This window comes from Copadichromis virginalis, linkage group LG14 (genome assembly GCF_057382275.1).
Source record: "Copadichromis virginalis isolate Kocher_CV1m ecotype Utaka linkage group LG14, C_Virginalis_male_GT1.1, whole genome shotgun sequence".
NCBI lineage: Eukaryota > Metazoa > Chordata > Actinopteri > Cichliformes > Cichlidae > Copadichromis > Copadichromis virginalis.
In genome coordinates, this window is record NC_140631.1 from 25,033,157 (window position 1) to 25,055,763 (window position 22,607).

At 40.6% G+C, this 22,607-nt stretch overlaps 1 protein-coding gene across 3 annotated transcripts in view; it reads right to left on the reverse strand.

The window, feature by feature from the left end:
• Positions 1–1,040: 1,040 nt before the first annotated feature.
• rsrc1 (arginine/serine-rich coiled-coil 1) overlaps positions 1,041–22,607 on the reverse strand; it is a 120,542-nt gene continuing 98,975 nt past the window's right edge. For all 3 annotated transcript variants that reach the window (XM_085430098.1, XM_085430096.1, XM_085430097.1), the window contains exons 8-10: positions 6,596–6,702; positions 4,437–4,544; positions 1,041–1,358 (exon numbers count right to left, since the gene is read on the reverse strand). In XM_085430098.1, coding sequence (XP_085286224.1) covers positions 1,266–1,358; positions 4,437–4,544; positions 6,596–6,702 — 308 coding nt within the window. In that variant the 3' untranslated portion in view covers positions 1,041–1,265. The remainder of the gene's footprint in view (positions 1,359–4,436; positions 4,545–6,595; positions 6,703–22,607) is intronic.

Genomic DNA, 22,607 nt, shown 5'->3' on the forward strand with positions numbered 1-22,607 from the left:
TCGAGAGTGCTTGAGTGACACAGTGCATCCTAGAAGCAATATAGATAACCATCTGGCAGTTCCACAAATAGACCTGAGTGTAGACTCAGCTCTGACTTGGATCCAATCTTGCTGAAACATGGATACAGCACTAAAAACAAACACAAACATAAATAACTAAGAAGCACACATCTGATATATATATGTGTGTGTTATCTATATATATATTTAGGCCCTAGGCAGATGAGAAGTCATCCGTTTCATTCTTATGCAACGCTCCATGGTGTAATTTGGAGCCTTACAAATAAAATGCAAAATGTCAAAGTTTGTGTTGTTTCTTTCATGTCACGTCCAATTCTACTTCATTCACACAAAAGCACAAGACAGCTTTCATTTGCACAAACACACAGAGCACTGTGTAGCTCACCTGTCACTTCTTTTTATTTTACTTCCAAGGCTCCAGGCTTCCTTGGATTTTTTTTAAGTGGTCTTGATCAGTAGTTCTTCGTGCTTTCAGATGCTCTCTCAAAGTTTTCCTTTGGGTGTTAGCTGCTTTTCCCACTTACTTTCAGTCAGGTACCTAACTCAAGGGATGAACCAGTTGGGTCCAGTGGTACACATAAATGACTCAGCAAAGACAGTAAGTATCTACAGCCATCTGCAAAACATGGTGGTGCTGTCATTGTGTGGTGCTGCATTTCAGCCGGTGGTGTTGGAGATATTGCAAAAAGTTGATGGAAAATTTTTGATTGATGCTGAAATAACATGTGGAAAGCACCTGACTGGCAACAGTGTGATTTTTCAGAATAACAATGATCCAAAACACAATACCAATGCAGTAAAAGCATATCTGGATAGGGAAAAAACAAACAAAAAAAACCCCAAACCAGACACACAAACACAAACAGCCATAGTTTGGCCTCTCCAGAGCCTGGACCTCAGTTAAGGTAGTTAAAGCTTGGACCTTAACTGACAGTAAGATTTCCCTTCATTAAATATGAAATGTGTAAAAACAAAAGAAAAATGCCGATCTTAACAAAAACACACACAAACAGCACACATTGAAACCAAAAAATGTTTATTTGTACAAAGTTTCACTAGTCTGTATAATTACTAAGAGAAATTAGAGGAAGGGGGATAAAAACATATTGTGATGTCCTGAAACATGAGAAAATATGACAGGTGCTAAAAGAAAATAACACCAAACATGACTACATGAATGAGGTTCAAACGCAGACTGAAACTGTCCTGGGAACAGGAAAGACTTCTCGGGTCACCGATGCTGCTCAGGGCACAGGGCTTCCCATCAGCCTCTCCTGTCGCAGCGAGATCAGCCTTAGCAGCCACAGCTCCTCAGCCTTCTCCTTGTCCAAAAACAACTGCAGACCAACAACGAGAGGATATGTTAGTAAACACAAAGACAAAAGGCACATCTGTACTATGGACTGCTATGAAACCATACAATCATTTTCTTTGATTTTGTTAGTGTACCAAGTCACTATGATTGAGAAGAAATCACAGTAGAATAAAAAAAATTTTTTTTTATCTGATAATAAGAAATTGAAATCCTCAATAACTATGACCAAACGGAAACAGCACAAAACAGTTTGATTTTGATTTCTGTAATGAAAATTCTCACACCTGAGAAATAAAAACCACACAATCTTTTCTTTAAAAATTTGATTTGAACAATCCATCAAATACACAGATATTTAAGAGTTAAACCTATATTAAAGCAGCATCTTTAAAAAAAGAAAAGTGATATGGAAGCAATCCCTCTCAATGATCACATAATCCAGTGTACGAAATATGTGGCAGTGGATTTATTTGAACTGACCCTGACATGCTGTTATTAAAGATAGCTTGTTTTATCTAAGACTACATTGCAAAAGTGAAGCCATTCCTCTGTTTGAGAGAACTACCCATGCCTTTATTTTGTCTCGACTCGATTATTGTACTCTTCTTTATTCAGGTGTCAGTTTGCTGTTGGTTAGCCAAGTACAGCTGGTCCAAAACACTGCAGCGCGGTAATTAACTGACTATCTCCTATACTAGCATCCCTACACTGACTGCCAGTCAGTTTTCAAATCAATTTGAAGTTTTCATTAGTTGTTTTTAAGCCACTACATGGATTAGCGTCCTAGTACATCTCCGATCTTTTAAGTTGCCTCATTCCTTAAAGATCACTGATGTCTGCGGAGCAAATGCTCCCAGCTGTGCTGAGATCCAGATTAAAGCACAGAAGAGATTGGGCCTGATTCGGCTTTTTTCTGGCACAAAATATGTCTATGTATCTAATCTAATATTTAATATCTAATATGTAGAGCCCTACAAAAAAGAAACACATTGCCATGTAGCTAAATATGCTTAATTAAAAAAAAAGAAAAAAGTTATATTTTATGGCTACTGCAACATGCAACATCTAGCCAAAAAAGCTTCCACCTGGATTTAGCTAAGAAAGCAGGAAGGAACTTTAAACACTCTTAAACAACCATGTTGGAAGACACTAGCATACACTGAAAAATCTCATGATACATGCCAAACTACTAAAATTGTGTTATGACCTTGTTCACTATCTTGTTCAAAGAATAAATGTAGTCATTAAAAAAATCTAATGATCTGAGAAAGCTATGTTTAATGGTGAAGGTAAGTACTTTTCCACAGACGCCATGTGAAGAAAACTCACTAAACAGCTGTGTGGTATTAAAAAAACCCACGCTTATCAGTGAGGCTAAGACTTTGATTTGGTATGAAGCATAAAGATTGGATTCTGCAGCAAAGAAAAAGGTCACATGGTTGGATGAGTCCAGATGTTCCTGCTTCCAGATTGGTGGGTGCATGGGGTAAGGAGAGAAATAGCATGCCTCATGGCTACTGTACATGCCTGTAGGGGGCAGTGTTATGATCGGGGGTTGTTCCAGTTGGTTAGATCTGGATAGAGCAGCATCGCGCATCCAAATAAAACGAGATCAGCTGAAAACCTGAATTTAGTGAAGTCATGCATGAAATAATTTTCACACATGGATTGGCCACCACAGAATCCAGAATCCATTGATCAATCATAACATAGTCACCAGCTCCAGGTGACTCTACATCCTGAATGAAAATAAATCAGAAGTAAATCAGTTAAGTTTCCCTGTAAGTAAGAGAGCACGACATGGAGTAGTCTGTGCTGCTCGCTGAGACCCATGAGGACAGATTAATGATGCTGAAATACAAGTGAAGTCTTGGGCACCTTACACATCTTATCAGTCCTTTTCTATCTACTCAGCCCTAAATGCACATAAGGAAAACCTTAAAAAAAAACCATGTAACTCTCTTCTTGTCCCATAGGCCTAGGTGGATGTAAAAGCCTGGTTATAGAAAAGACCAACGCATGCGACTTGCATTCACCTCAGTGCTTCACCAGCAGTAATGATATTGATTGCAAGTGGGGTATAAAAACTGCTGCTGCAAGTGCCTGATGAATGAAGGCATCTGTTTATTACAAAGTAACATAATGACTGCGAGGCTGTGAAGCAAGGCGCTGAGACACAGGGGGAAAATTGGAAGATCATTTCTATATTCACTGCATGTGTTTGTGTGAGGGTGAGAGATAATGTTGACATGCTGACTATGTGTACATACTGTACATCTATGTGGTGATGTGTCCATTATTATGCAGATTGCAGCGCAAACCCCGGGCATGCCAATCCTTCATTCCTAACCTACGCTGCTTACAGCTGCACTGCATGTTGGCTCCGTGTTAGATTCAGCACCAGTGAGTTCTTGTCTGTCGGCCCTGCGCTGGTGTCACGGTGCTAATGAGGCTGTGTGTGTGGGATGACAGTATCTGAGCTGGGCTAATGGGACTCATCTGTTCTAATTGGAAGTAGAGCTGGAGCTGGAGCAGGGGCTGGGGCCCGCCTGGGGCATATTGCTACCATACATCAGCCTGTCTAAGGGTGTGTATGTGTGCGGATTTGGCTGGGGGGCACTGTGTGTGTATGTAAGATGGTGTGTGTGTGTGTGACGGGGGTTATCTGCATACATCAGAACATAACTTAGTTTCCCCAGTGGAGATAGATGACTGGGAAGCCCCAGGGAGCGTTATTGGAGTTTAAAGTTTTCCTTCTCGTTTTTCATCGTTGGTCGGCAGAAGAGGAGGAGGTGGTGATGTAAGGCGGCACTAAACTGCTGTAGCACAGTGTCCTGCTTGCTATATGCAGGAGTGGTGTATCTAGTGGTGATGACAGCAGCAGCATTTTTAACATAAAAACTTTACAAAGTTTGTCCACAAATCGATAAATTCAAGCGACACAAATGACAAGATCAACTTCAGCGATGCCTCAGGATTAGAAACTCCTCACTGGCTCGGAGGCTGTTAAAAAGTTGGCTTTTATGGAGAAGAACGACAGCTTGTGGGTCATACTGTAGCAGAGGAAAACAGCAGAAGGGTTTGCCTGGTGAGAACTTACACTTGGATGAGCAAGCGTGTCAGTGTCGCTGTATACTATTGATGTGGGAAGTGTGACGTCCTGCGAATATGCCCTCTCTGGCTCCTGCTTCACCTCAGGCAGCTCAGTCTGTACTCACAGGAATACACAAAAGCGCACATACAAAATTTAAAATGAGCACAGAGACTTGCCTGAGTGTACAAAAAAAAAGTTCAATGAATTACAAAAGTTCCAGAAAGGTCCAGAGGACTAAAACAAAAACTTTCACAACTGCAGTTTCAGGATTCCTACAAACAATGTAAAAAAAAAACACTATATAGATTTGAATATACAGAACATGTACAGACTATATATGCACAATTGTGTGATAGAAAACAATCATTAAATGCAATATGTCACTTCTCCAGCAGATGGCAGTGAAACCCTGGCCTAATGCAGTATATCTGAGGAAAGCAGAGTACTGATAAGCATCAGCTTGTATCCTGAATGCAATACATTTATCTGTGCATGTAATAAGGCAGTGTGATATCTTATATATTCATCCGAGGATGTCAGCCAGCTTGTGTCTTGTGTGAGGCATCAAATAAGCAGAAAGACAAGTCCACATAGGTCTATTAAGCTCTTTTTGCGCTGGTGATTACTGAAGTTTAAAATCTGGAAATATAAAAATATTAAAACACAGCTTTGTGACAGGTGAGCCTGGCCGGTCAAACAGCAACAACACACGCATGTTGTTAATGTTGTTGCAGTTACAGACACGTAACGTACACGTATTAGGACGAAGGCTCTCTACTAGATTTTCATCTGTACAGTCAAAGCTGATAGAAGGAAATGTGACTATCCATTTACTTAAAGCTATTGTCCTTGTTGTTAAGATGACATGTCAAAATGTTTGCGTTGCAAAGTCCATTCATGTTTCAAACACTTCTAATACCAGTCTCAGAGCAAAGGATTACTCAGCTGGAAAGATCCATTTCACAATAATTTGGCAGGATAAACAAATCCAAGCGAGATCTAAAACATGCCGATTAATAAGCACCATGCTGTGCCAAATATCTGATAGTAAAAGCAGTCATTATATTTTCCCGGGAACAATATGCTGAATTCACATTTTTTACGCAATGAAACTTGCTTAAAAGGGGAGAAATATTTCTTATGAGCTACGGGACCAGATGTTTAAGGTTTCACTGGGTTCTCCTCATTAACAGTTAATTATATACCATTAATAAACTCCACTCACAGATACACTACTATAAATACCAAATCCACTTCACAAGAGGGAGCGAAGATATGCCGAAATACATTTCAATTATGGGCAAACATATTTGGAGATTTTGGGACAACATAGTTTAAATGGGTCAATTATCTGTGTATTTAAAAGAACAGTATATATATATATATAGCCAAAATACACATAAATAATATGAATTATTAAGATCTATCAGTAATACTTGACTCAAAATTGCCCCAAAAGAAGAGCTGGTTTAAACTTGAACTAAAATACAACTAAAACCTGAGTGTTCTTAAAAACGCAACTCATTAAAGAAACATTTTCTTTATCAATTTAAATAAAATAAAATATTGTAGTTCATCTTTTAAAATTGATCCTGGTAAATTTATGTGAAAGGCGTTCTAAACAGAAAGCATACTTTGCATGTGCAACCTGTGCAGCCTGCTGGTGCCAGAGCACGCTGGCTCAGTCCATTTCAAATTGCAACCACACGGGTCTTGACCTTTGTCAGACTCACCAAGCTATGTCACAAAAGTCTGTGCAGGCTTGCTGTCACATGTTGTCGCCTATCTTTTCAAAAGAGCCATGAGCCCCAACAAATCGAATTCCTGCTCCTTTGGAGACACGAACATTTCAATAATGACTTCTGTGTTTTGTCTGCATCTGCACAACCAGAGGGGGGAGAAAGAAACAGAGAGGGAGACAGAGGATGGCTGTTGCCTGCTGTGGCTTTTGTGTGGGTGCTGCCGCTTTGGAGGCGGCGGAACAGTGGAGCGTCTGATGAAACCGTCTCAGGTCGGAACAAACAGCGCTGAATGGGAATGTTTGATTTGGTCTGGGCTGTCTCTGGACAGACGGCACAGCATTGCAGAGAGGGAAATTCAATAAGAGATGGAGTGAAAAGCTAGAGACAGTGAGGGGCAGGGAGAGAAAGACAGACAGAACGCACCTTTATTTCATCCCTGGATGATTTGAAAGCCTGAGGAACAAAAGAATCACTCTCGATGGCCTCAATGTCCTTTATCCTTCGCACTTGCTCCTCCAGAGAAGTTCCCTCTGAAACACATGTAACACAGAAGATATGAACAAAAGCACGCACACACATGTACACAGACACACACGTGTGTGTCAGCCAATCCTTGTCATGTTCTGAAAGGCACCAGATTTCATGTGGATTGGGCTATGGCTCTTTATAATGCCCTTTGACACATACAATATCAAATATCTGATATTCCCCTATTTTAATCTTGGCCTCCATGAAAAAAGGAGCCTTGGCTTAGCCAAGGGCAAAGAGTTCCTACAAAAGCCAGCAGGGGAAAAAAAAATACTAACAGGATAATAGCCAGACAGTGAATTACACTCAGATAATGCATTCTAAAATAATCAAAAATATGAACACAAACTCATTGCAATGGAATTTCATTATGGAGACTAAATGTGATTAGGTTTCATACAGTTTTCATGCATCAGAAAGTATTTTGCTCGGGCTTGTCCAATCAAACAAAGAGACACAAAGGGTTTCAATAAATTACTCTTGGATATAAACACACCAGGATTCTGCATATCAGATAATAAAATCATTTCAAGAATTCGAGAGCAGTCTTTGTAGCGTAGGAGGGCAAAAATAGGTGTGGCGGGAAAGTTAGCGACGGGAAAAAAAAGAAGAAGAAGAAAAAAAAAAAGAGAAAGTCTGAATGCCGCTATTATTCTCTGCCTGTCAATCTTTCTACTGATCAGTCAATATTCATCCCTCTCTCCCCCATCCATCCGTCCTCTCCTGCACTCTCCCATCTCTCTATCTGTCAATCCAGCAGACATCCATGTTTCTCTGCAGCACTGATGTAGGCTGTGTCGTGAAAAGAAGTACACAAATGTGAACACACACACACACAGAACGGGATACAAGTGCTTCGGCATGCATAGGTGTTCGCAAACTTACATACTTACACTTGTGGCTTGCATAAATCTGTCCATACTACACACTCGCTCACACACACTCTCACTTTGTGCATTTGGAGCTAATAGCGGGAATTAATTCAATCCATTAGCAGCTACAGAAAGGGTGTCACAACAGATATTCATGGCCCTGGTGTTTAATGAATAAATGAATATTTGTTCCAGCTTTCACAGCAAAGCATCACACGCTATCAAACACATACACATACATACACAGGCGCATACACGTGCGCACACACACACACCCTATTAAAGTTCATAATAGCACTCAAACAAACTCGGTTTTGATTTTAATGCAGTCCAGAATTGGACAAGTGAGTGACAAGTGGAATTAAGCCTTCCTATATGACAGACTATCAGCTTGTCATCCTGTGCGGGAAGATGCGAGCGTAGACGCACTGCACAGCAGCTCCAAAAATAGTCATTACCTTGACTGGGCTGCTAGATGAAGTCTGAACACTGGCCCAATATCCTCTTCAAGACTGTGGCCTGTCCTTCACACCACTATCACACCACAGCTCGCTGCACGAGCATCCGCGCGCTCGCATGAAAACTAATGCCTGTGACTGGCCGACAATTAATTCAGCACATTAATTCGCTTTTTTTTTTTAATTACCCCATCTCTATTGTCCTTTGAGCATGAATGCCCTATATAAACAATCACCACACAAACAGCTACACTGACATGTATCCGCACACATACACACACTCCATATCTGCTAGCATCTCCTTGTCAGGCCCGTCTGTTGCTGGGCTGTCCGTGCGCGCTGCAGGAATCCATTAAGAGCTCAGACTTTTTGACAAACACATTATTGGTAGATAAAATGACTTCCATATGCTGTTTGTCAGATGTCAGCGGGAAAAGATATGTATTTCATGAGAAAATCCAAAATAATGGACTTTGAGTGCGGGCCTAGCAAGCTCAGAGGCAGACAAAAATCAATACTCTAGCTGGGTGAGCGCACTCTGCAGCTCGGAGAGGTCAAAGTTGATATTTAATATTGACACATTATCTGGCAAATTAATTTAACAGGTCGACTCGATTGTCACCGCATTAGGAACGCGTCTCTGTCAGCGATGAGAGGAGGATGAAGTGAAAGCAGATGCAGAAAATGAGACGGGAAGGAGAAGGAACAAAAGTAGACACAATTAAATGCGCAGTATGCACTGCTTTAAATTAAGTTATTTCTTTATCTCTCGGTGGCATCTGTCTGGATTCTCAAATGCACTCCAACCATTACTTTGACCGAGGAAATGAAATAAAAATCAGTCAATAAACTTTTCTTATGCATCTGCAGATTTGAATAATGGATAGTGACAAACCAATGTATGTCAGCATGCGTTTGTGTCCTTGCATGATTACATCCACACGAGTGTGTGTGTGTGTGGGCGCTCTTAGGAGTCAGAAAACTAACTTACCGTCTCATTACTGAAATTAGTTAGATAGACAGCAGTGCTGATGAGTGGCTCAGAATCAATAGGCTATTGTTCGCTCTAAATAGCTGTTTGTCCACTTCATTGATTAAGACCCAAAGACGGGGAGAGAAAATCAAACCAGCAAATGGAAACAGATTTCCGCTCATCTCCTTCAGCCTTGAAGACGAGAGCGCTAAGCAGCAGTTGCGCCTCACTGCCAGAAGAGGGGACTCTTCAACAACACATGCCCACATGAGAGTCGAAGCCCTGGGCTATGGCAGCATTGTCTTTGTATACTTGACTTCGGTCTGCTGTTTGTCAATCAGGAACAGTGGAGCTGAATATATTACTGCTGCTGATTAATTCCAGTAACTGACTGACCTAGCGTGTCTGCCAAAGCACCATAGCACTTGTTTTGTAAATAAATAAATAAAAAGGAAAACAAAATGCTTGTTTAACTGCATTGTTGTAAAGTGCGGCAAATCTTTGGAATAATAAGGCAGGGAAATTAAAGGCGGTTAATGATTTTATTAAAATCAATAGGCCAACCGAGCTCCTGTGTTTATGATGGGTAGTATAATGTGAGACGAGCAATACATGTATTTGTGATCTGCCAGAAAAAAAAAAGTCGATTATAATTTTTAATATTTAATCAAAAAATAAAGCATTTCAAAAAAAAAAAAAAGATTCAAATTGACACAAAGTAAATTTTATCCCGGTTTATTTTTTGACACAACAGTTATTTCTCAAATCCCTACAAGACGTCTGAATGAACATTTATCCAACTTTTGCATCCCATGCCCGACTTTCAGATGTGCACGTAAACGTGCTTGCACATCACAGCATCTCTCAGTGTCCCAGGTTTCAATAATGCGCCTCTCTCTCCTCTGCCCCCCTGCACCGCACTAAAGATGTGTAATTCAATGCTCAATTTAGGCCTGTCTCGGTGGAGATTTTTTTGCCTGCTAATTGATAGAAATTAAGCCATTAATCAAGCCACTAGCCATCATTCAACCCAGGGAAGATGAATACAAACTTTCATAATAACCACCTTCCCCATTTTAGCCCTCATTAGCATTAATTTTTAATGTAATTATGCTATTCTTTTACACTGAGCTCATAAATTACTGCTCTTTTGTTGCTGGCTGGCCTTGTAAAATCCAAAGTAATGCTTTGTAGTCTGATCTTTAAGGCAATTACTGGCTTCTTCACTCTTTTATCTCCCTGCATTTCCAATAACCTGCTCTCTAATGATTTATCTCCGCTGCACCCCCCCTCCCTCCCCCACCATCATCCCCTTCCTCGCTCTTTCTCTAGCTCTGCACCAGCGGCCAAATGCCCAGCTGCCAGCCTCCGCCTCCAATCCCCCATCCGCCCACATTCTCCCCATCTCTTTTCAGCAGCCCCAGATACATTTGGGGATGCACAAAAACGCATGCACGGATGCTTGCCTCCGCCAGCTTAACTGTATTAACGCACCACACTCACACGTGTATGAGGACATCCAGACAGTGTGTGTGTGTGTGTACACAGCAACTTTGTTTACTATCTCCTTAAAGTAATTTTCCATCTCACCCATCATTAGTAAATATCCAGCTCCAGCAATGGCGACAACACCCAGGGAATGCCAAGGTAAGAGACTGCCGCTGCATCTCTCTCTCTCTCGGCTGGTCTCCTGTGGGTCTTACCTGTAGGCTAACTGCTCTTGTTTATGTAACCCCTGAGCTGAGCAAACTCACACATGATCGCACGCACACAGGCACACACTCGCCGAGCTTGGCATCAAACAGCTGAGTTAAGCTTAGCAGGGCTGTGTGCTGGGGGCGATAGAGGGGCTCCGGTCTGGCCCTGTTCTCAGCAGCAGCATCCTGGCTGCATCAAAGTCTTTACTGTATGATTCTCCGGGCCCAAACAACAGGCTGCTCCGATGCATAACTGGGAATTGGACTAAATAACAACAACAGGAAAAAAAATAAATAACCAAAAGGTTACTTATTAAAATTGTCGGCACAAATTGACTGTCTGGAAGACGTTTTGCTTTGCGGATGTGGATATTGGTGTTGCTGCTAATGAGATATTTTGTCCTGTCCTGCTCGGGACCAGAAGCACAGACTCAGACCTATTGTTTTACTTACGGATTGAAAGCAAAACAAGCAGCTTAGGTTATTAAAAAAAGGTGTCCTGTGTGGGCCTTGGTTGGGTAATACTTTTAGACTGTATCGATTACAGAACACTGACAGGTTCTTATGTTAGCCCTGGAAATGTATCAAGTGGCTAATGAGCAGCTATTAGACCCATCGATTTGCTGATTTCAATTGATAGCTAGCAGGCCAAAGCTGCAGGTCAATATTTGCATAACTAATACCCTGCAGCTTAAGGCACCAAAAAAAAAAAAGAGAGAACTCTATGAGTGAGGAGGACAGAAAAGAAAGACAGAATAAGAGAAATGAAGAGACATACTGAAAGCGAGAAAGCGTGGAAATGAGGATAATGAGAAATGACAAAAATAGATCAGCAACATCCTTTGTGTGAATTTGTTGATTATAAGGCAGCAGACCACCAAATGTGGCGTTACAACAATGACAAAATGTGATGCTGATGCCTGTCTGATGCCTGTGGCGGCCTGGGGTCAACAGGTTAAAAAAAAAAAAAAAAAAAGGAAAATTGTGACACTCTGAGCCAGATGTCCCGAGTCTGTCCCTGGGGGTGTGTGCGTATATGTATATATGAGTTTGTAAGTGAGCAGGGAGATGTCCACTGACAGAGCAGGTGGCTAAGCTAGTCTAATGTGGTTTCCCATGAGACCACACACACAAAATGCAGTCACTCATATGTTACCCCCCACCACCCCCTTTCAAAAAAAGCCATGTCTTTATAAACCCATGTCCTCCAACAATGCGCCATCCACCACAGTACAAACACAGGCCAAGTGATCCCCTGCGGTGCTCAACTTGTTATCAGTGTTGACCGGTCTCTGGAGTTTTCTGTCCTGTCAGCTCCTGTCACAGTCATCAAGAGCCTGTCACACATCACTAATACTCAGCTGTCTGACTAAAACCACCCTGATAGAAACACTAAGGTGAAACTTAGCAAACCATATATGATTGTTTTCTTTGGATCAAACAGCATCGAATAAAATTTGACCTTGGCATTACATGTGATATGTTTATATGATCTTATGTGATATCTATTTGGCACGAGGAAATGAAGAGCAGCTGGTGACTGAGTGTCTCTCTTTCTCACACACACACACACACACTTTGTAGCGTCTCCTGCTGATAGTGATCTCCCACTCTCCAGTCAATAAAGGTCTGAATGATGAATTAAAGACCCAAACAACCTGCTAATGACAGGATGACATGGCAGCCACGCGCCACGCTTGGCTATCTCCTTCCACATCTCCATTCCTCCCTCTATACTCACCCATCTCTCCTCTGCCATTCAACCCCCATTCTGCTCATCTATCCTTTTAACTTCCTTTCCTCAACTGACCCGGCTGTCTATATAATGTACTGTATAATCCTGCTGCTACGATTAATTTTATGTGCTTAGCCTCTTTTGGTGGCCTCTGCCTATAACGAAACAGACAGATTACAGTCTATGTTTCTGTCCATGCATCAATCATGCTGCGATGCGCATTGACTTTAATTATAAGGAATGATGCTGCATCTACCTGTTTGATTCTAGAATTAAGTGAACGCTCATAAAAACCTACACAATGTTTGTTTTTATGTGTGTATGTGATTTTGCCTTCAGAGCTGCCTCCACACCACTACACCACCATTGTGGATACAAGGTAGGATGGCTCCACGACGCTTCTGTTGTTTACACCAAATTCTGACCCTACCATCCAACAAACTCATCAGATCAGGCAACAATTATCATTTTTGCCAAACAACAAACAACTGGAGCTTTAGTTTGATCTTCTCTGACAGGAGCGGCACCCAGCATAGTCCTCTGCTGCTGTAGCGCATCTGCGTCCAGGTTCAATACGTTGTGCATTCAGAGATGCTCTCTTACAGACCTCGCTTGTAACGATATGAGTTATTGGTGCATTTTCTCACAGAGAACTGCTGCTGACTAGATATTTTGTCTTTTACAGACCGCCCTGTGTAAACCTTAGAGATGGTTGTGCATAAAAAGTCCCAGAAGATTGGAGGTTTCTGAAATACTCAGACCAGCTTTGATGCCAACAACCATGCCACATTCACAGTCACTTAAATCACCTCTCTTCCTCACTCTGATGCTCGTTTGAACTTCAGCAGGTAATCTTGGCCATGTCTACATGCCTATATGCATCAAGTTCCTGCCATGTGATTGGCTGATTATATATTTGTGCTAATATCAAACTGGTTATTCAGTGTTTGTACATGTATGTCATGCAATCCCAGTATCATTCAAAACACTATCATAACTAAAAAAAAAAAAAAAAACGCTTTGAGAAAAGTAGAAAGGTGTTAAATTAATGCCCACCCATTAACAATTTTTCTGAGAATTATAATATTAATGAAAAACATCTAACATCTCAATCATAAAATACTTAAATTTAATCTGGCAATTAAACTTTAATCAGAAAACTAGAGGAGAATGTTTTTTTTTTGTTGACATTACACCTTTCCCTCTCAGGGTTGTAACTTTTATTTTGTAAGACAGATTTTTAAAAAGTGTGCTAATATGTTAGCTATTTATCTGAAATACCTAATCAAGTCCTGCAGGTTCCTGCTGACTTGACTATGCAATGCTGGTACAAACAAAGTGCAATAACTAAAACCAGGTGAGTGCTTTTCTCTTGTTGTGAGTGTGCGTGTTAGTGAGGGGGAAAAAAAATAGTGTGAGTGTTAGTCGATGTTCTGAGTCTGGGCAGCATCACAGAATCTCATTAAATAGTGAAGCTTTCACAGGCTGACTGGTGAAATCTTCAAGATCACTGCCACTTTCTCTGCTGTCAGTCCCATATGGGGGGGGGATTGGTGGCATTCCAGTTTATCACAGGACTGGAGCATAGAGCATAGTTTAGCATAGAACAGGGCTGTGCTGCTTGTATGGACTTTGCTATTTTAGGGATATTGTCAGTATAGTGTACAAAAGGATTTCCCAAGAAACTTGGCGATGTAGTTAGTGAGGAAAAATGAATTTAAGACCATACTCAGATGAAAATGCATTCAACAAATACTGTATCTCTACTGAATACAGAACAGGAGATAGACATGTAAATATAATTACAAATATATATATATATATTTAGAGAGAGAGATGAAGGCCTGTATACTTTAAATATATTTCAAATGTTTTTCATTTCGTACTTTTCAGTAACCGGGAGTAGAATAATTGCCAATCCATCTGTGAGTCTCAAGCGCTTTATTAAGCACAGTGCTGTTTTAGTGTGATTAGAAATACAGAGTCCAGCCCTGCCCTTTACCAGAAATAACAAGGATTTGACTGCATTAACTTGATTTTAAACTAGAATGTGTGTGTGCATGTGTGTGTGTGTCGAAAAAAAGTGCAGCGCTCTCCATTTTTCAATCCCAGGCTGGTCAGCAGCTCTTTTATGAACAACTCTATAATTACAGAAACACCAAGCAACTAATTACTTAATTGGAGCAAGGTCTTTAAAATGAAAGTGATGTAATCAGAATCCTGGAAACAGACTCAAACACTGGTACATGCACACATGCCCCCCACCACCACCACCACCACACACACACACACACACACACACGTGACCTACAGTGTTCTTGACATGTAGCCATCAAGCAAGCAGCTCTTTTCCCTTAGTTGAGTTGTAATGGAGTCTCCCTTTGAGTCTGCTGGCTATAGCTCTGTGTGTGTGTGTGTGTGTGTGTGTGTGTGTGTGTGTGTGTGTGTGTGTGTGTGTGTGTGTGTGTGTGTGTGTGTGTGTGTGTGTCTCTCAGGGTCCTGTTTGTGTGGTCTGCTACAAACTATATTAGTAAAGGTCATGGCAGTGTGTGTATGTGTGTGAGTGTGTCTGAGTAGCAATTAATTAGGCAAATGTCCTCCTACCTCCTCCTCTCTTGACCTCAGTTGTAGACTAATAACCTTGGCACTGTGAAGAACATTACTCTCCTTTATTCCAGATTATTGGAGGGAATCATGCAAAATAACTAAACAAAAGTGACATTTTCATTTCGAAGTACATCCCAAACCCCTCGCTGTATATGACTCTAATTATCTAAATTAAAGGAAGGAAATGCATGAATAGATTTCTGACTCTAGTGTCTAGTCAATTCGAGATTTCTATAAACAGATACCTGCATATGACCAATTTTAATTTGACTGAAAGCTTTCTCATTTCTCTTTGTAGTCCGAGTAGTATTTACCAATTCGTGTCTCAGTGGGATTTAGGAACATGCAAGCAAATGGTCTCTTAGCTTTTTAAATTTATCTACATTTATATTCAGACATTTAGACACACACTGTGCAACAAGTCTTGGCACAGACAGCAGTTATCTGTTGTGTAGATATCCGCTGGATACACTGTAAACCCCACGAAACTGGCAATAGACAGACACAAAAGCGGTCTGTTGTCCTGATTAAGTCAATCCTAAAATGTTTAATTCCTGTCAGCTATATAGTGTGAGTAAGGGGTTAGAGAGACAATTCCCATGTCTCACCAGTCTAAAGCTGTCCTGATGCTAATGGGGAAAAATGTCGCTAAATAAGCTACAGGAGCAAGACTATCACGAAACCACGCCACCGTGTTTTTCTCATAGTCTTAAAGACCAATAATAATAATAATAATAATAATAATAATGATAATAATAATATGTTCCAAAAACCGTCCTGGTGCATGATTGATTATAGCCAATGGCAACTAAAGGGCTTGTCAAAAAATTATGAAAAAAACTGTTAAAAATTGGAATTTCAAGAGGTCAATAAAGCTCCTGTTTCAACTGTTTCATTAAAGTATTAAACATAAATGTTGACCTGGCCGGCGACTGCCTGATAGCCACATTAGCTTTCTGCTCAGTTAAGGTAGCAGCTATGGCTAATAATACAATGACAACAAATAATGTAGGAGCTAGGTAGCAAAGCTTATGTATGTAATGTTAATTTAAAAGGAGAACACAATTACCTGGGCCTAAACTATTTGTGTTTCTCTTCAAGTCCCAGACTGAAGCTGAGAAAAGTCTCCCAGCAGCTACAGACAGTACGAACATGGATGCAGATCGATGCAAAGCGCCTTAACCCTGCATTCTATCTGAAGAACACCAGATGGCGCTAGCTGTGGTTACAAAAAGATTTGCTATCATAGAGAAATCTCTGTATGTGTGTGTGTGTGTGTGTGTGTGTGGGGGGGGGGGGGGGGGGGGGGGACAAAAACCTTTCAGCCTTGACCTCTATAAACACTCTCCAGCTGAGTTTATGATCTCAGTCATTGATGGTGTGTTCCTGAATAAGTGGGAATTTCCAACTTAACACACGGAATTTGAATCTGGAAAGCCCCCTCAACTCGGAAATAAATAAAAGAAAGACAGAAACTGATCAATATTAAAAATGACTCCTGAATTACAAACAGAGCCTCTCCCCTCACTAGCAGCTGCAACCTCCCCAGCAACCGCTGAGTTAACAGTCCAATATGGCGACAGTGTTCGTAAACAGCAGTAAAACTGTAAAACTTATGCTTCCTGCCACTGTTGTGTATTTGTAACTCACAAATTAAGCACTGATCAATCTCTATCAGTGAATGTGTTTGCATGCACACCAAAACAAGTATTATGCTGTATTTCCTGTGATACCTGAATGGCTGCTTAATCACCAAAATAAATCCAGTTTTCCCTCTTTTTTTCTTTTTCGGGAATGGCATCACTTCTTACTTCCAACCTCAGAGTTCAGAGGCATCTGAACATTATTGTAGGTTACGCTGAATATAAAATTTTTGAAAGTCTATTTTGAAAATCTTGGACATACTATGTTTCAAACTGGTAGATTATCAGTGCATGAAACCACACAAGTGTCATTGACTAATGACTTGTCAATCACAAGTTGCTTGACAGTCATTCAGTTTGACAGTCAGACCTGCCCCTCCTCATCACATCCAGGCTTTCACTGCTCATGAGTTTGTGGGTCGATACTGTTTTAATTAAAAAAATTGAAACTATGTTTCAAAATGGAGAATTACTTGTGGTATGCTCATTAATTAACGACTTATAACTGACAAGCTCCTAGCCAATAAGCAAACAATTTTCATAGTAAGACCCGTCTCTCCTCATCACAACTGTTCTTTTTTATTGTTTTAAACCAAGATGGCGACTGTAGTATTGAAAGTTTTATCAAGTTTATTCATCAGTGTATTACATCACTATTTTTCTGACTATGTTGCTTTCTTTGCAGACAAATATATGCTCGCCCTAAAAACACCCATCACTCACACCCACCGGACTGCCACGACTTCATTCCAGGTATTTCAAAAGCACAATTGCTCACACTACATTTATAAAACGAGACAACCACAGCCACATATTACAGCTTCCCTAAACAGAACAAACACGCACACTTAAGTGACCTCTGATGTCAATGACAAACCTTGCAGGAGCCACCAAATGTCCACAGCCACCCAGGATGCCAGCATTTTGACCTGTAGGGTGTGTCTAATCACAGCACCCTTACCACCCTGTTAGACTGTGTGTGATCATGTCCAGACATACACTTGTACGTGTGTGTGCGTGTGTGTATGTGTGTGTGCTGAGAAGTCGTTTTCACATACTAGGAATGTTATTAGTTATGGGGTCAAACTGCTGGTGTAATGCTAACCCAGTGTTCTTATACCTGGGCCAAAATGTTCATATCACTCCTCATTTTTTAATCAACCTGTGTAAAATTACTTTTAATCACCAAAATCATTTGCAGGATCCTGATTAAATATGTGAGTGTTACGCCAGTTTTTAATTTTAATTTAATCAAGAAAGAAGTCCACATTAAGTGTCTTAATTCTCAACAAATTTTCTCAAAGCTGTCATTAATCTAAATGGAAAGGAGAGGAAATCTGGAATAAATATCAAGCCTGGGACTCAATGCAAAGTTGCTGAACGTACATTGGTTTACTGGCAGCGGGTTAATTGATAAGGGTGACCTGAGAAACGATTACCAATCACGGAGGGCAGCAGGGTGCTGTCAATCATCTGTCTGCCTGACCTGAATGAACAGAGGATGGAAGCCTGCATGGTCAATTTCTGTCGTAATCTAGCCTACGGCAGAGACAGCCCGGCCGCTATCGAGTCAAACATGTCATTCCACAGATATCCTTATAGAAATGATTAGGTTGTAGGCTCCATAGCTGCGATTTAACAGCCACACTGGGCGACACCAGCATCCGATTACCCTGGGACAACAAGGGGTCAAATGGGGTTAGCAGAATTCAGTATTCACCTCCACACCTCTGCGGCGACCAGCAGCGCTTAGGACAGGTGGGTCACCTAATCACCTTCCTGAGCCACTGCTCAGCGAAAAATGGGGGAGCCAGAGGTAGATGGAGGTGGAAGGGGGGGGAGGGGGGAAAAAAAATAAACTTTAAATTTGCAGTGATGAAAAATCAATAAAGCAGTAATTGCTTGGCTTATCACCATGTAATGAAACAAATTGGGAGGAGAAGGAAGGCAAAGAGAGGGCTGGCTTGCTTGCTGCACGCCAGGGCTTTTTTGGCTGCAGAGTGTGGAGCTCAGAGTAGAACAAGAGAAAGAAAGAGAGAAAGAGGGGACGGGTTTGGGCTTCAGTGGGCCAAGGCAAGGAAAAAAGGTCTCTTCGTGATAATTAAATCTTCTCACACTGATTTTCTGCCAAATTTATTTCCCCGGGGACCATAACTCTGATTCAGTGCTTACAAGCCTTGCATAACTAATCATTTCAACGTGGGGGGAACCACAAACCTGAATGAATAGGGAGGAGAGAGGAGCAAATAAAAGAGAGATGGCTGGAGTGAGGCACTGTAGCACTATTCATCTCCAAATCAATCATTATTTAGGCAGGATAAAAAAAAAAATTAAAAGTGGAACATTCTTCTGTAGGACAGTGTTTGAAAAAGACCTTTAAAGTGAAGGTGTAATTGATTGTCAATATGCTCTCTTTTTCCACTTTCAATTTGGCGCTATACTGGCAGAAAACATCCTTTAATTCCTGGAACAAATGGAGCCCATGAAGCCAATGAAGTGTCGGTTCAATATTCCTCTGACTGTTCCTGGCATGATTGTGTTGAACATAATAACACAACAAATAAGGCCATTTATCTGAAGTAACGACAGGAGATGAGGCTAACTCCGCTGATCAATACCAAATCGATACAAACCAGATTTTCTTACATCAAAATCACTGAGATGGATCTTCCTTCAGTGCAAAGTGCACAAGAGCAATACAGCGCCTCCCTCGAGTCCTCGGGTAGATCATATAGCCGGTGGAAAGAACACAGGTTAAAAAAAAATTACAAATAAAGTATGATGTCTACTCTGAGGGAGAATGCTAGGAACTATAATTATAGCCTGGCAAAATTCCTCCTATCGGATCCTTATGTTTTAGTTAATACGATAAGATCACGGACACCAGATCACTCGTGTTTACCAGCAGTTGAATTTCACCGCTTGTCCTTCAAGTGACGCTGCTCGGCGAGGTAGCGTGGCACGCCACACCACACCGCGGCACCGGTAATTAAAACATTTAAAGCAGAGGCAGCCCCCCATGCACCGAGGGTGTGATATGGGGGTCACGCGCCTGTAGATTCTAATTTGCGCGCCATTTGTATTCATGACAGGCACGTGCTAAATATTTAACAGCAGCCTGGCAGGAGTTTTGTATTGTTAGGCTTTCCAGGTCAAATAATTTGATTTCAAGGCAGATTACATTAAGCGTCAATGTCCAAGCCACCACTCTCACTTGCCTCTCATTTCCTGTCTTTTATTACAGCCGAGATAGGCCAGAACTGAAGGGATATGGCTTTGGATTATACAAGAGCTTGTTATCCATGGATTAGTTATTATTTTCAATTAGAAAAAGGGATCACATCATTTATTATGGACACCCACACCAGTGCTGCATGAAGAGGTTTGCATGCAGAGTTGAAATTTTAGCTGACTGCCAAATTGTTTAGTACGGTATGTAATCATACCTAAAAAGAGAGATATTATATCAGACAAATTACAGACAAATTATATTCACCCTTAATGATTCGGTTATATTGATTGTCCTTGACTGAGGTATCCTTCAGTTAGAAAGGCTGTTTATTCTCATTCACTCTTTTTTTCTATATGTAGAACAAGTAAGACAGGAAACCAAATCCAGACATTTTCTGTTTCAACCGAGGCCCTGTGGTGATTGACAACAGAGCTAGTTAAATGGTGATGAGGCGTTAATGGATGCTGGGTCGAGGGAGGGTTGGGGCTGGAGCGGGGGGGCCGTGGTTGAATATTTAATGGTCATATAATTCCTGAACGCAGACACACTCACAGACAGGTACACACCCAACTTGTGACCTGTCCTACACACAGCGTAATTAGGGAAACAGTCCTTTCGTTTAACTGCCAAAAGAGCAAACGGTAGGTATATATTCCCCTAATGATATGGGTTAAAGAGCTATTATACGTCTCATTAAAATATATGATCTCCCAATCTGGTGGTGGATTGAGGTAATGGGGAAAGTGCAGGTTCGGGGCTAAAATACCATCTGCAGGCTATAGGCTAGTGTCCAATCCACAATTACATAAATGTTGAAGAATGGCTGCACGAATGAAAAAATGTTTCTATCAGAGCTTGATAAAAGACACGCACGACCCAGATTTCACGAGACAATAGTGTTGAAAGTGCGCTGTTTTTGGAGGCTTTTCAAACAGCATGTCAGTCTGAATGAATTAATCGGGGTCACTGAGAATTTGACACAAATTTTAATGTCAGCTAGTCAATGTGTTACCTCTTTTTTTTGGTTACACAAAAGCAAGAGCTGACATAACATCTTAATTAAACCTAATGAGGCTTGGTATAATGAAAAACATTACTGCAATGGAGGCTTTCTCATTATGTTTTAAGCACACCATCAAAGTTCAGCATTCACCTGCAGAGACCATGCCTGAAACTGAACAGTTTATGCTGTTTAGCAAAAACTACGCAGATTTAAACAGAGATATGTATTTGAAATAAACTATAAATACAGTACTGCGCAAAGGTCTTTAGCGATCCCTCGTTTCTTTATATTTTGCCAGGAAAATGAAAAATCCGGGCAGAAAACGAACTGAAACATGAAAACATACATGGAAATGCATGTAATGCATAAACAGAGCTTGTACATTATTTGGTAAGACCACCTTTATTCTTCAACATAGCCTGAACTCTCTTACGTAAGCTTTTTTGCAATTTTTGGAAGGTCATTCAAACCTCTTCTTTGGCTGTGGTTCTCTGTCAGCACGATCTCACACTGCTTCAGTAACGCTGAGGTCTGGGCACTGAGGAGACCAATCCATGTCTGATAGAGTTGTGTTGTGTGTTTCTATCCAGGCATGCTTTTACTGCAATGGCAGCGTGTTTGGGATCACTGTCATGCTAAAATACTTAACAGATAGTACTGCATGGTGGTTCAAAACCTGATGGTACTTCCATCAATACTGACTAGCTCCCCAATAGCACTGGCTAAAATGACGCCCCAAACCATCAGCCTTCACCATGTTTTACTCCCGACTACAATTTGAACCAAAAATTTCTAATTCGGATTCATTTCACCACAAGACCTGTTGCCACTGACTTTCAACTTGTCATACCTCAAACATCTCTTCCTCTTTCCTTTCCTTAAGCTTACCTACCTGTCAGCAACCCTTCTACTAGTAACAAAATCCCTAAACCATTTAAAAACTGGTTGTTAGCCCTTAATATCTGCAGATCCCTTAGAAAATAATTCAGTATGATAACAGGGACACCTCAAAATCAACTTTATATTTTATATTTCTTTTAATAATAAATCAGGGATATTTATATATTAGAGCTATTTATATACAGAGGTATTATATAATATACCATTTTATTTAATATTTCTACTTTAGCTTGTTTGCCTTACTGTCTTGGAGCAACTGTGACTACATCATTTCCTCTGGGATTAATAAAGTTCTCTGATTCTGTTATGTTGTTCATCCCTTGAGTTAGGCGTTGTTTTATGTATGAATGATTGCTAGTTGAATCTTAAGTGCCATCACAACAACAACAAAAAAAAAAAACACAGAAAAATCTTCTTCTGAAAAAGGCCAGGTATAAGGACCAAACTGAAAATGAATAAAAAAGCAACAAATGTACAAAGACAAACTTTGAAAGGCCTCTAGAAAGCCTGGAGAACTGCTGCTCAAGACCATTTTTAAAAAATTACAGGAAAGTCTGGCTCCTTCGAAAAAACTATAAAGAAATGAGGGGTGGCACAAGACGCTTGCAGAGTGCTGTAAATAAATAGACTGACTGGCTGAAAATCCATCTCTCTCTATTTTGGTAATAATTTATTATATTGTCTTCATGGGTACTAGCGAAATTCTCATAGTTTTCTGTGGCACATAAAATAAACTATACTTGGGTTTTAGAGTATTATTATTATTATTATTATTATTATTATTAAT